This window comes from Mustela lutreola, chromosome 10 (genome assembly GCF_030435805.1).
Source record: "Mustela lutreola isolate mMusLut2 chromosome 10, mMusLut2.pri, whole genome shotgun sequence".
NCBI classification, from domain to species: domain Eukaryota; kingdom Metazoa; phylum Chordata; class Mammalia; order Carnivora; family Mustelidae; genus Mustela; species Mustela lutreola.
The window spans coordinates 23,187,626-23,201,733 of record NC_081299.1 but is presented as its reverse complement, the minus strand read 5'-3'; the positions used below and the strand labels follow the sequence as shown (position 1 = coordinate 23,201,733).

Here is a 14,108-nt window from a genome sequence, read left to right as displayed (position 1 = left end):
GGGGCCGGGAAGCCGCGGCCGCGGAGCGCCCGGGCGGCTGCCCCAGCTGGGCAGTGCTGCTCTGCGCCGCGCGGCGCTCGGTGCCCGCGTCCCCCGCTCCGCGCTCCCCGCCAGCCGCCCCGGGGCAAGGAGGCGCGCCTGGCTGCCGGCCGGCCAGACAAAGGAGGCGCGGCGCGGCAGAGCCAGCGCGGGCCGACGGACCATGGACTCGGAGCGCGAGCGGCCGGCCCCCGCCTTGAGGACCCGGCGCCCCCGGGCCCGGCCCTAGGCTCCCGGCCCCGCCGCCCGGGGCGCGCAGCCGGGAGGACGCGGAGCCCGCGCGGCGCGGAGAAGGCGGCGGCCGCCGAGCTAGAGGGGCGCCGCGGCGGACGGCCCGCACGGCCCCCGGAGCCATGGGCAAGTGCAGTGGGCGCTGCACGCTCGTCGCCTTCTGCTGCCTGCAGCTGGTGAGCGCCGGGCGGCCGGGGCCGGGTGGGGCTTGGCGGGGCGGGGTCCCGGGCGTGCGGGTGGGCCGTGGGTCTCCGTGCGTGTCTGCCGCGAGTCCCAGCTTGGGGTAGGGGGGTGGGCCGGAGTCACGGAGCGGACGGGCGGAGCCTGCTCCTGCTGGCCGGGCTGGCTCTTTGTGTGCGCTCCCCGCCAGGCGCTCCCCGGTCCCCGAGTGCGTCCTGCGCGCGGGTCCCCCCCCCCCACGCCCACCGGCACCATGCGAGTGGCCTGCTGAGGGACTGTGGCTCGCTGGGGCCGGGGGGTGTGTCCCGGGCTGCTCGGCGGAGACGCTGAGGTCCCTGCCGGGTGTTTTCCGCTAGATTCCTCGGTTGCTAGCGGCTCTCCCTTCCTCGGGGGTCTGTGCCCGTGTTGAGTGTTTCTCGCAAAGTCTCTGCTCCTCTGTGTCTGTCTCCGTCTTTCTCCTGGGGGTGTCTCTAGCTCTCTAACCATTTCTGGTCCACGTTCGTCCGTGTGTGTGTTGGGATCTTAGACTCCAAGAACCGTACCCTCCTCCTCCTCCTCCTCCTTTGTGCTGTTTCTGCCTGCCTTCACCCTCCTGACTGGGCAGGCCTGGGAATGGAGAGCCACCTCTCTTGGAGAGCGTCGCAAGGAACTGCCAGGTCCTGGGCCAGTCTGTCAAACTGGGTGCTGACCGCCCTCCCCGCTTTGATTGTGGCCACTGCCCCCAGGGGCTCTCCATCAGCCATCGGTTCCTCCCCAGCGTCATGGGTGGGGATCAGCACCTCGCCTGGGCAGGCAGGGGTGAGGGGTGGGGATCCTGGGGTGCCCTGGCAGGGAGGGGAGCATCTGGGGGAAACTCTGCTTCATCCCAGCTTAGGGAACTCAGGTTCTTGCCTCAGGGAGGTCGGTGGAGTGAATCTGAGGACTGAAGGGGACCAGTGCTCTTCAACTCAAGCTCTGGCAGGTGAATTTGGGGAGCGTGTTCAGGAGAAGCCAGGGTCTCCTGCCCATCCTAGAGCTCGGGCCTGACAACTAGGGGTTTTGAGGCTATGCGGAGCCTCTAGGCAGAGAGGTGCACAGGGACCTCCTTGGGCAGAGCTCCCAGCACTAAGCCTCCCTGATGCCCAACTCCACCCTCTGGTTCCCACTGTTGCCTGCCCCCACGCTTCCCCAGCACAGGTGCATACAGTAATGCAGAGGGAAGCTCTGAGCCTGGATGTGCAGACCTCATTCATCTTGTTTCTCCCCTCTCAGGCACGCCAGCCCCAAACTTGTCATCCGCAGCCTTGCCCTCCTGGGCGGTGGTGGGAGCAGCCAGGCCATGAAGACTGTAGCCCTTTCCCCAGCTGTGGGACGCAGGGCAAGGGACTCTCCTTCCCTGGGCCGCCTTGATCTGCCTGCCTGCAAAATGCCTCATCCTTGAGGGTTGCAGAGGGGGTTAATTAAAATCAGGTAGAATGGAAACTCTAGAAGGGCAAAGATTATCTGTTTTGTTGCCTGCTAAATCCCCAGCAGCTGGAACAGGGCCTGGCAGTCCATTAATATTTGTAAAATAAATTAATGAATCAGTTATTTGGCAACTCCAGGCTCACAGTCGAAACACCCTCCTTTATATACTTTGAGGAATACAAAATGCCAAGAAATGATGAAACTTTTCCAAGGATTTTTTTTCCCCTGCTCGTTCATTTTTAAAATTTAAAGGAGGACTTGCTTTATTCTTAAAAAAGTAACGGACATTTATTGTGAAAAATGAATCAATAAATAATCCAACAGTGCAGAACATAAAGGTACGGTTCCTTCTAAGCCCAGTCCCACACCCCAAAGGTAAGCCCATTTGGCATTCTGCCCCATTCTCTGCTGCTGCAGCGAACAATGGTTAGCTTTCGGCAGCATTTACTAGGTGTTAGGTGCCCTTGGAAGCCCTTTTCCGTGTATTAACTTATTCAGTCCTCGTAATGATCCTATCAAGCAACTTGCCCAAAGTTCCATGGTTAGGAGCCAGGCTTTGAAGTCAGGCAGCTGGCCAGCTTACTCTGTTGCCTTCTTCATTATAAAATATAAGCAGTTCTGGCACAGAGCCATCAGAGTCCCTTAGGAGGTCTTTACTCCTCCCTGCCTTCCACTCGCCTGCCTCCAGACCTCTCTCCAGCTAAGCTCCCTCGGCCCTTCCACTAAAGGGTTCACAAGCCTCTAGGGGCTCCGGAATTAGGCAAGACCTGGGTGGGATTCTGATTCTCCTACAACTTGGCTGGGTGGCTTTGGGCCACTTGTGGGAGTTAGATGAGATAATTTTCAGGGAGGGGTTGCTCCGAGGAGGGGACTTGAAAATTGCTCTCTCGCCTCTGTTCTGCCTCGGTGGATGGCAGAGTGGGTCCCTTCGGCTGACGCTAACCCCCGGGGGCCTCCGCTGCCTGACGGCTTCTCGTGCTCCAGAAGGCTGGGCTCCAACAGCCTGACATGATGTGGAGAGAGAAGGGAGGCTACTTTCCCATCCAGTGGAAAGAGGCTGAGAAGGAAAAGGCTGTTAAGTGTTTCTCAGCTGCAAACTTTAGAAGGGGAACTGTCATTTTTCCTCTTTTGAACAGGGTTTGATCATTACAGTAAAATAGGCTAGTTCTAGACACTCTTCTGTAATCGGGATAGACTTGCTGTCGGTGAGTGTGTCCTGGGGGGTGGGAGGAGCAAGTGGGGGCTTTACATTCAGGCGGACAAGAGTAGGGACAGGGCTCTGGAGTTTGATAGAACAGACCTGCGTTTGAGCGCTGGCTTTGTCACTTCCTAGCTGTGTGATCTTTGGCAAGTGGCTTACCCTCTCTGAGCCAGTTTTGTCATCTGTTAGTGATAATATAAACAGTTGCCCATTCTTAAGGTTGTATTGAGGAGTAAATACAAGTGATGAACTTAGCATTGTGCCAAGCACTGAGCGGGATGTTCAATAAACTATTGTTAACATAACTATTAACTACTGTTATGTTAATAATATATACACCATGGGATACTTTCCTGGAATTGTGGCCCAGGCATTTCTAGGTACCCCTCTGTACTCTTCCTCTGTGGGAAGCAGCAGGTAGTTGGGCACTGAGCTGAGAGGCAGGAGGCTTGGATTCTAGTCCTGCTTTGCCACTGAGATCCTGTGAACTCAGGCAAGCCTTTTCCCCACTGCAAGCCTTGATTTTTCCATCTATAAAATGGGGGAGGACCACTGCTCTGTATCTTCTGGGGTCCGGCCAGTCCTGCCCATCTGGGACTAGGATGGTGTCTGGGCTGGCCTGGAGGTTTCAGGGTGTCTCAGTCTGGTTCCCTTCTGTAGAACACCTTGAGTCCCTTCCTTTCCCGAGTTCTACTTGGTGTATCATCTTGACCTTTTTAATGCTATTCACTCCCTTATTTTTAGGTGCTCCTCTTTTCCCTCCCCTGCCCAAACCCTCCCCTTCTTTCTGGGTTCACCTCCTTCCTGCAACCTTACAGGCCACCCTGTTCTTCCTGTAAGAAGATGGACCAAGGAGATTTGCCCAGGGGAATCCTCGTCAATTTCATCATTATCATTACCGTTCCCATTCCTGGAGTCCTGTGCTAAGCACTCTATATGCATTACCTCATTTAACTAAATGAGCTTACATATGTAAAGCATTTGGCAGAGTGCCTGGTACGTGTTCAGCGATCGATAAACGTTAGCTTTCACTGTTTTTATCCTCGTTGTTCTTCAGCACAACGGGATGGATATTCTCGCTCTCCCCTATGTCAGATGCGGAGACTGAGGCTCAGAGAGGTGACGACGTTTGCCTGAGGTCTCTAAGCTAGCCAGTGACAGACCCAGGACGTGTGTGCTTTACTGCCCGAGCAGAGAGCCCCCTGTCCTCCAGCAGCAGTCCACGGCTGGTGTTTGTGCCGTGCATAATCTCAGACAGGTCTCTTCTCTGCTTCTGACTTCAGCTTCCTCATCTGAAATTGATAATATTTCTTTCTTTCTTTTTTTTTTTTAAGATTTTATTTATTCATTTAACAGAGAGCAATCACAAGTAGACAGAGTGGCAGACAGAGAGGAGGAAGCAGGCTCCCTGCTGAGCAGAGAGCCCGATGTGGGGCTCGATCCCAAGACCCTGGGATCCTGACCCGAGCCGAAGGCAGAGGTTTTAACCCACTGAGCCACCCAGACACCCCTGAAATTGATAATATTTCAATAGGATCATGCACTCGGCTGGGCCCATGAGCCAGTGAGCGTCAGTCATACCTCACTGCCATGGCCGTTCTTGTCCCCGCTCTGGGTGACCTTGGACACATACATTCACTCCTCCGGGCCCCTAGTCTCTTCCTCCAGTGAAGAGAAAGAGCCATCCTTACCTAGTGGAGTTGTAAAAAGGGGTTAGCCAGGTGTCGTGCACACAGTAGGCATTCAGAAAAATGCTGTTTTCATTCTCTTCCCTTCTGGAAAGCTCTCTGCTTTGTCGAAGGTGGTGGGTGAGGGGAGAAAAGACGTAGCTTCCTGCTGAGCTGCGAGTAATGGTGTGAAACGTGGTCAACCTGATTGATGTCGTTATTAGCAGTAGTGATGGTGGAGATTGGAGGGAGCTGGGCTCCTGTGGGGGGGGGGGGGGGCTGGGCTCCAAAGCAGCTGTGCCTGCAAGCTGGTGGCCTCCTGGGATGGATGTGGGGCCTCCGCTCTGCTCTAGGCGCTTTGGGCCCTTGGGCCAGGCTTGGGAGTCAGGAGCATAGAGCACGGCATTGTCTGGGCCACTGACCCTTTTTGTTCCTCATACCTTTTGACGGCTGGGATGGTCAGCTCCCTTTTGCAGATGGACAGACTGAGGCCAAACAGTCCTCGAGACCCTTATGAGGTGGGTAGAGCAAGGTGGATAGAGAAGAGGGCCCCCAGGGGACCCATGGAGGGGGGTGGCCCTGGTTTGCCTCTGTTGCAGGGGTAGGCAGGTGCGGGGTTTGGGGATAAGCACCCCATAAACAGCAGCTGCTCTGAGATGTGAGGCTGGGTTAGGAGCAATACCTTGGGGCTCAGACAGACCTTGCCACCTTGCTTTGTGACTTCCAGCATGTCCCTTCCCCTCTCTAAGCCTCAGCCTCCCTGCTGCCATCGGCCCTGGCCGTACCCTGTGGCAGTGTGGAGGACTCCGGGATCAGGGTCATTTCCATAAATGCTTCAAGTCTTAGTTTCTTTATGCGGGAAGCGTATGGTTCAGAGGGAACTAATAACAGCAGCTCCGACTTCTGTTTGTTTGGGGTCGCCCATGAGCCAGGCTCTTTATCTGCCTTGTCCCTGGTTACTGTCTCAGTCATCCGTGGCCACATGGAGGGCAGGGATAGAATGGGGATGCAAACCCAGACCTAGGTCTCCATGGCTTCCACCGCCCATGCCCCACTGCTCCCCTGAGGAGGGAGCTCCCCAACACAGCTGGAGAAACCAACCCTTTCCTTAGCCACTAGGGACCTGCTGAGCTGCTTGTCCCCCATTTCTACTCACCCATCACCGTGCCAAGGTTACAGTTGCTATGAGGCAGGTTGAGGGAAAGGTACCCAGGGAAGAAACTGGAGACCTGGAGCTCTCCTAACAACTCTGTGAGGTAGATGTGGTTTTTGTACCCATTTACTGATGGGCATACAGAGGCCTGAAGCACAGAGTGACCTGTCACCAAGGAAACAGAAGATACAGCCCGGGTCTTGGATGAATCATCGAGGGAAAAGGGAGTTGAGAGGGCTTGTAAAATCTGGGCAAAGCAGAGATGGTCAGCTGTGATCATTGACATCTCTTCTCTTCTCGGGCTTCAGAGGGGCATGGGTGATGGAAGAGCAAGTTGAGACCAGGAATGGGTTTTTTTTTTTTTTAATATCTTATTTATTATTTATTTGACAGACAGAGATCACAAGTAGGCAGAGAGGCAGGCAGAGAGAGAGAGGAGGAAGCAGGCTCCCTGCTGAGCAGAGGCCTCGATACTAGGACCCTGGGATCATGACCTGAGCCGAAGGCAGGGGCTTTAACCCACTGAGCTGCCCAGGCGCCCCATGGTTTTTTTTTTTTTTTTTTTTAATGACCTTTTAAAAGTAATCGCTGTGCCCAGTGTAGGGCTCGAACTCCTGACCCCGAGCCCAAGGGTTGCACGCTCTACTGACCAAGCCAGCCAGGTGCCCTAGAAATGTGTTTATTTAAAGCTAGTTCCAGGCTACAGGCGATGGAGCCGGTAGTGGTCCGAGAAAGCCCCGTTCCAGTGCCTTTGGCCTCTGGCCTTGACCTGGAGAGGGAGAGGGCCGATGAATCTGAGACTCTTCGCCTGTGAGCCCCATGCACCAAGGTTTTAGCAGAGCTGTTACTGTGGCTGCAGGCTTGAACGTGTTACCCGGCCTCCGGGCCTCTGCCTCTCTGAGCAGCTGACGAACCAGAGGCAGAGCGGTCAACAGGAAAGAACTTGGGCTTTGGGGTCAGGCTGGGGTCTGAGTTCCATCTCTACCTCTTTGTGACTGGGTGACCTTGGGGCAAGACACTTGACCTCTCTGGGCTTCCACCTGCACTTCTCTCAATCAGGAGACTGATCTGCCTTGGAGAGTTGTCAGGAGGCTCCTTTGAGATAAGATACACTGAGTAAATCTCACAAAACGTTCCTGCTCCTAAATGCTCCAGAAATGAAACAACAAGTTCTATGAATCTAAAAACCATGGTGTAGGAAAGGGGACATGTCCTTTTTCCAATCCATAGAAGACACAAGTGAAGTGGAAGTTCTGCCAGATCTAGGCAGCCTTGGCCTTACTGTTGTTTAGTCTTTCTTCTGTAAAATGGGAATAATCATAACACCCCCCGCCCTCATGGGACTATAGCGAGGGTGGCCTGAATTAATGCAGGGAGCTCTGGACTCAGAGCCCTGCAGAGGGGAATTATGGCCCCCTATGTCCCCTCTATAAAGGGAGGAGGTTGGACTCATCATCTAAGAGGACCGCTCCAGCTCTAAGCCCGCAATAAGTCCCGTCCTTTCCCAGGGGAGACCAGACTGGCTGCCACACCAGCCCCTCCTGCTGCGGACAGCAGTGATGTGAGGCTCGGGCTCTGAGCCAAGGAGGACCCCCTTACCTCCAGTGGCCTCCCCAAGGCTTTACACCCAAGGTGCCAGGGAGCCTGGAGCTCCCATGCCCTCTTCTTTCCTCTGTCTTCTGTTTGAATGAGCATCTTTACCGTCCCCATCCCAAATGCCCAGTTGGCATATTTGGTTGTAAACTCAAGTCTCAGACCGCAGAGTTTCAGAGCAGCAGTGTCTGACCCATGACTCACCCCAGGCCACTGCAGCTCAGCGTCCTGAACTCCCGAAAGACTCCATTCTGTTGGGTCAGAGAGTCAGAATTGCCTCCAGCTAACCCTACCCAGAGTTGTATTTAGCAAATATTATGATGCACCCACAAAGTGCCAGGCACAGTTGTAAATGCTAAGTCACCCTGGGGTGCAAAATATGCCTTCAGCTGCAAGTCAGAATCCCGGGGTTCTGGACCTCATTTGCTGTGCAACTGTGAGCTGGCCCTGCCCTTCTCTGGGCCTCATTTTCTCCAATCTGGGAAACGGGAGAGATTGTTGAATTCCATCAGTGGCTTTCAGGTTATCTACAGAGGCTCTGCAGGGGCAGACTTGATAGTCATAGGGTGAGTTCCCTGTCACTGGCGGTGGTTAAGAATTTATATGTAAGTTGAATGACCGCTTGGATGTATAATGGATCTGATGATGATCCAGGTCCCTTGAACCACCAGATGCTGGTTCTAGGTCCTGAGAGGACCATGGCAAGAGCATAAAATGGTATCTATTAGGAATAGTGGAAATTGTGGGCTCCTATCATGTCCCTTTGCCTTAAGCATGCACCTCCCTGCCCCATCCCAAATCACAGATCCTGGCTGAGCTCCTGGCACGGGGAGCGGGGCACATGGGAGTCTGTAGGCTCTTTAACCCCAAGTCTACTCTGGTTGTGCCTTGCCCTAGAAGGGGAGGCAGCCCTGGGATTTTCAGGATAGTGATGGCTCCTAAGCCTTTTTTTTTGGGGGGGGGGGGGTTCTGCAGCCCCAGCCTGAATCAGAGATGTGGGTTTTCAATTACACAATTAAATGCACAATTAGGCATAATTACCAGTGCTCAGAGCCCGAGACTGCTCATAATAGGCGTGTAATCTACTGCAGCCTCTGTTTATACTACTCAGCGCGCGCCCTAATGATGCCAGGATGCCTTCACACTGCACTGTTGCCATGGAGACAAGCCCGCCACCACCATGCCTGGCTGACAAATGGTGTTCCAGTCCTGGGCCCCTGGATTGTTTCTGAGGCCTCTGCAGCCAGCCCCGGAGTGAAGGGGCTGGCAGGGCTGGGCAGGAAGGCGGGTTACCCTCCCTGCCCTCTGACGCACCCCACTGGCTGGAGCCAGCCTTGGAGCCAGCAGGGGAGACAAGAGAAGGTTGCTTCAGCAGCTGGCCCAGAATCCCTAAGCCCGAGCAGGCTGGCGCAGGTGCTGGAAAGGGTCTTGAAGGGTTATCCGTGCAAACTGAGGTGTGGCCGGGGGGGGGGGGTGGCAATACAGCCAGCTCCCGTGTGGGCCTGGGTCTGCCTTGAACTAGCTCTGTGACCTTGGACCAGTCCTTGCCCTTCTCTGGGGCTCTTTCTCCATATGTGAAATGAACTGCAGGGAGTCTGCATGCATGCCTTCTTAAAGATTTACTGAGCACTTCCACCACACTGCCTACTGCTGTAACTGCTTCCCCCGTAGGAGCCCATTCCCCCGTGCTCTGTCCCCGTGGGGTAGACCTATCATCCCCATTTCACAGAAGCAGCAACTGAGGCCGTGAGCACTGATATCAGGCAGTGGCAGGGTCATGATGCAAATCCAGGCAGTTGGACCCCAAGCCCCCCAACTCTTGGCCTCGAGTATAGGACCTCACACAAGCCCTCTCCTGGCAGTCTCGCCGCAGCCCTAGAGGGGGACCCTGGTCATCTCCATTACCCAGATGAGGGCTCTGGGGTTCACGGAACTGAAGTCACTTGCCCAAGGTCACACAGCAAGGCGGTGGCAGAGTGGGTTCTGCCTGATGCCAAAAGCCAGAATTCCTAGCTTTGGCTTCTTAGTGGGAGTCGCGAAGGAGTAAAAGATCTCCTTCCATGAGCATATACAAAGGATCCCCATTGTCCCCACCTGGCTCCAGCTGCTGGAGAGGCACTAAGTCCTGGGGCCCCTGAGACCCAGCACTTAGCTTTGACCTTGAAAGAAATCTTGGCCTCATTCTACCTACATCATCTCACTCCCGCCTGGTCACTGGCAACAGAACCTGTTTTTGATGCTCATTTGCCCTACATTTCTCTGTTATTTGGTACATTATTATGGTCACCTACCAGGTGCCAGCTCTTGGGGACCAGATGACTCAGATGTAGTGGAGAACCAAGACTGGAGCACAGAGGCTTCGGGGTCCCATGGTCCGAGGTTCATATTCTGTCACTTAATGCATGATGTGGGGCAAGTTGCTTGACCTCTTTGTGCCATAGTTCATCTGTCATGAAGGCAGCCGTCTGTACTGTGCAGCTGTCTATACTGTGCAGGGTTGGTAACATCACACCATTCATCAAATGCTTACTCTGTGCCAGGCCTTTGCCTAAGGCCGTTCTGTGCTCTCGGGGAACCTTGGTAACACACAGCCTATCATTGCCATTTAACAGAGGAAGCACCCAAGGCCCCAGGCCTCAGAGCTGGTGGGCAACTGGGCAGGCTTCAGAGTCCAGAGCCCCGCCCTTTGCCACCAGGCCCCCCACCAGCATGGAGAGACAAGCGTTCCTCCTGCTGCTTTCTGGGAACTGCCGGCTGCTTGGCCACATCTTTGGAAATGAGGCATTTGGAGGAAAGGGCAACCTGAGGGGAACAGTGTGTACCTGGCCCAGCCCAGGGTCCTGTCTCACTGGGTGCCGCCCCGACTGACCCCCTAAAGTCTGCATTTTCTGAGAGGAGGCTGTCAGACATCACCTTCACTCCTGCACCATCCAGGTGGGAAGACCAGGGTTTGCCCAAGACCGCAGCGCAAGTTAGTGACAGAGTTGGGACTGCGACTTCGGACCAATCTAGGAGACTTCTTGTTACCTTCCTTCCACCTGCTATGGGTCCTTGGGCGAGAGAGGTTTGGGGCTGGAGTGTGCATGCCTGCGTGTGTGTGTGTGTGTGTGTGTGTGTCTGTATTCAAACCTCCACACGGCTGCATGCCCAAGCATTTGTGGGGCAGACACTGGCACGTAGAGATTTGTGGATCAATAAACATCCCTTCCCGCTTCCTCCCTCTTCATTTATTCATGAACTCTGAACTCCTTGGCTCCAGAGAAACTGCCTGGAAGAAAGCAATTAGAGCATAATTAGAGCCACTCCTATTAGCAACTCTCAGTGGGAGGGGAAGGGGGCTGCTCGGCCATGGGGGTAGGGGTGGCCCCGGAGTTCCCTGCAGCCCCCATTCCTGCAGGCTGCCCATTCAGCTCCCGCTGCCCCCCCACAGAGCTCAGCCTCTCTGGAGTCCTGGGCACCAGCCCACTTTCACCAGGGAATAAGGACCTCATCCCCGGAGGCATCCAAGCTCCGTAAGATTTAAGGCGCAGCGCGTTCTGCTCACGTGCTAAGTAAGAGCAGATGATCTCCGAGTCCCTCCCGTGCTGAGCTTCTCGGGTGCTCCCTGCCAGGGCCCGGGCAGCACAACATGGCTCCTGCTTTCTAGAAAACATCCCGGCATCAGATGATAGCGAATGAAGACTACGCTCACAATAGAAAATGTAAATTACCTGGAGGAGGCGGGCCTCCGTTCACCGCCCGGTAATCATAGTAATACTGTACCAGAAGTCAGTGTCTGTGGAGTGTTCCTGACCCCAGAGCCACTGCTCTTCCCCACCAGGTGACCCACCAGCAGAGGCAGGTCACCCAGGAGCCAGGGCGAGGGGCTCCTCCTTCCTCCCCGAGGACTGGGAGCACGGGCTGCAGGGAGATCCCAGGTGCTGTGATTCTAGATTCCGATGCTTCTCCTCACGGAGTCTCTTGCAGGCGCCCTCGGAGGTAGATGCTAATATTGTCCCCGACGTACAGATGAGGAGACTGGGGCTCGGGGAGGCACAGAGCCTGCCCAGGGTAGCGCAGTATTGGCCTGTCGCACTCTAGACTCCTCGTGCTTTGTACTCTTCTGGGTTTGAGGGTGAGATCTGCTCTCTCCTGAGCTCCACAAGCTCTTTAATGTGCCTTCCGTGCCCTCCCTGTTGAAGGTAACACACTGAATCGTCTTGTTCCTCTTTCCACACCCAGTGTCAGCTAGAGAGACCAGGGGAGCCCCCGCCGCTGACTTGGGTCACCGCCCCCAGGACCAGCCTTGGCAGAGGAAGGTGAAGGCCTGGCAGATGTGGGTCTCGGGCCTCTTGAGAGAAGATCACCATGGATACCCCGGGAACCAGGGCTGTAACCAAGGAGATAGCCCCCCCAGCCCTGAGGCTGTGACAAGGAGGGTGTGGCTTCAGTCTAGGGAGGGGGGAATGGCCACCTGAGGCCCAAATGTACAGAGGAGGGGATGATGAGCTAGATGCGGGCAGAGGGGGACAGTGGGGTCAGTGATGCTCCCTCCTGGGAACGGGGGTGGGCCAGTTGGGGACAACCAGGCCTCCTTCCATTGCCCTGTCCCACCTGTGGCGAGGTTGCCATGATAACCAGCTCCCCTTCATTGACCCTCCGTAGGGTGCTGCCCCCTTTCTCCTAGTGACAGGTGGTCACCCTGGCAACAGGCCCTGTGCCCAGCAAGGGTCTTGACTTTCTGGTGGCCCCGTCCTTCACATGTGCGGATAGATTATTCTTCTGACACGTGCAGCAGCTCTGTCCAGCTGGAGGTGAGGGGCCGCATAGGGCCAGCCCTCAGACGTAGGACTTTCACCCACCCCTCACCAGACTCCCCCGGGGACCATCGTGAAGTGCAGCTCTGGTGCTCCTTCCCTCTGTTTACAGTAGTCCATGGCTCCTCAGTGCCTTGGGGAAGAGGTCCTAATGTGGCGCATCTCAAACTTGAATGTGCAGCCTTGTCACCGGGAGGGCTTCTCCAAATGCACATTTCTGGACCTAACCCTGAGTTTCCAACAAGGTGCTGCTGATAACTGCTGGTCCGGGGCGCCGTGGTGAGAATTACTGGGTCTAGCCAGTGGGACACAACACTGCCCAGGCTGGCCCGCCAGCTTCCGGTGCTGGAGCGCAGACCACATTGCTGTAAGCACGGCAGCTACCCCTCATGCCTCAGTGCTTTTGCATTTGCATTTGCTGTTCTAGCCTCTGGATGTCCTGAAGGCCAGCTCACTCATCATTTCCTCTTTGGAGCTTCTCTGTCCTCCTGCACCACCCCCAACACACACACACACACACACACACACACACACACACACACATATACACATGTCCTCCTCCGGGCTCTGACAACACCTGTCCCCACCATTTTCGTCATGGTGGGTGTCAGGCTGTTGGAATCTGTTCCCGTTTCTGCTTCGAATCTCTCTCCTTGAACTGGGAGCTCTGGGTTGGAGCTGCCTGGCCCTCTGTGAATGTGTGATGCTTGGTTGACCTCTGGGAGCAGACGGAAAACCCAGGTGAATAATCACAGAGCTGCTTCGTTCACTCAACCCGTCTGCTCTTCCTTGGCCCCTTCTCTGTGCCAGGCCCCGAGCTAGGTGCTGGGGGTTCGGTGGTGGTGTGGGAGGCACAGGGCTTCTTAGAGGTGCCGACCAGTCTGCAAGCAAGGCATGAGCTGGGCTTGGTCTGGATTCTTGGTGCTAACTTCTAAGCTGATTCTTCATTCCCCTGGGCTCCTCCTGGGGCCCAGGCACCTGTGTGGCCTGAGACTACTTTGGGAACATGTCTCCAGTGAGGATTTGGCAGTTTGCTCACAAAAGATCCCAGTCCCCATCCACTCGGCCCAAGCCCACTTTGAGGACCTGCCAGGGCTTTTCCAGAGGACAGCCGGTGTGGCTGGTGTGTGCACTCCAGGCCTCAGGGACAAAGGCCAACTGTGGGGGTGGATGTTACTGACACTTACGTCCAAAGGTGTCCTGACCTGTGTTTTAGGCCCCTGTCCAGAAGAGAGCCCGGGGTGGGAATGCGGGCCAGGGCTGCCTGGACACTACTGTGCTCCAGCCAAGCCCTCCAGAGGGTCAGAGGAATTTACATTCACAGCCTGGCTTCCAGGCTGTTATGTCTAGGTGGAAAGATAGGACATATTTTATTTAAGGGTGTGTTAGCTGGGTTCATAACTTAAATATTTAGATGCATGGTGCTGTGTTGGTTCCCTCACTTTGGTCCTAAGGACCCTCAGATCTTAGAGAAGGTTCTGGACTTGAGGCCGGGTGCAGGCAGAGGCTCCCAGGTGCCTGATCTGCCTTGGGCAATGCCAGCTGCTGCAGCCTGTCACCGCCTGTCTGCTGTCAGCAGCCCTATGAGCCATCTGAGCAGGCTGCTGTCCCCCAGCTGCCACTAGCTGTCATCCCCAAGACAGGGCCCTAAGGACACAGGGACCATCCCCCTCCCCCACAAAGTGAGAGACTGTCGGGGACCGAACTGGGACTCACACAGTGGCTATTGGCTGGGGTAGGCTGGATGGGTTGGGATGGAAGGTGGGGGGCTCAGTTTATCAGGCCTGCAATGGCCAAATGTT

General features: G+C 55.6%; 1 protein-coding gene across 3 annotated transcripts in view; it reads left to right on the top strand.

The window, feature by feature from the left end:
* The first annotated feature begins 285 nt into the window (after nt 1-285).
* The window catches only part of NKAIN1 (sodium/potassium transporting ATPase interacting 1), a 41,067-nt gene continuing 27,244 nt past the window's right edge, over nt 286-14,108 (top strand). For all 3 annotated transcript variants that reach the window (XM_059137418.1, XM_059137417.1, XM_059137416.1), the window contains exon 1: nt 286-446. In XM_059137418.1, coding sequence (XP_058993401.1) covers nt 393-446 — 54 coding nt within the window. In that variant the 5' untranslated portion in view covers nt 286-392. The remainder of the gene's footprint in view (nt 447-14,108) is intronic.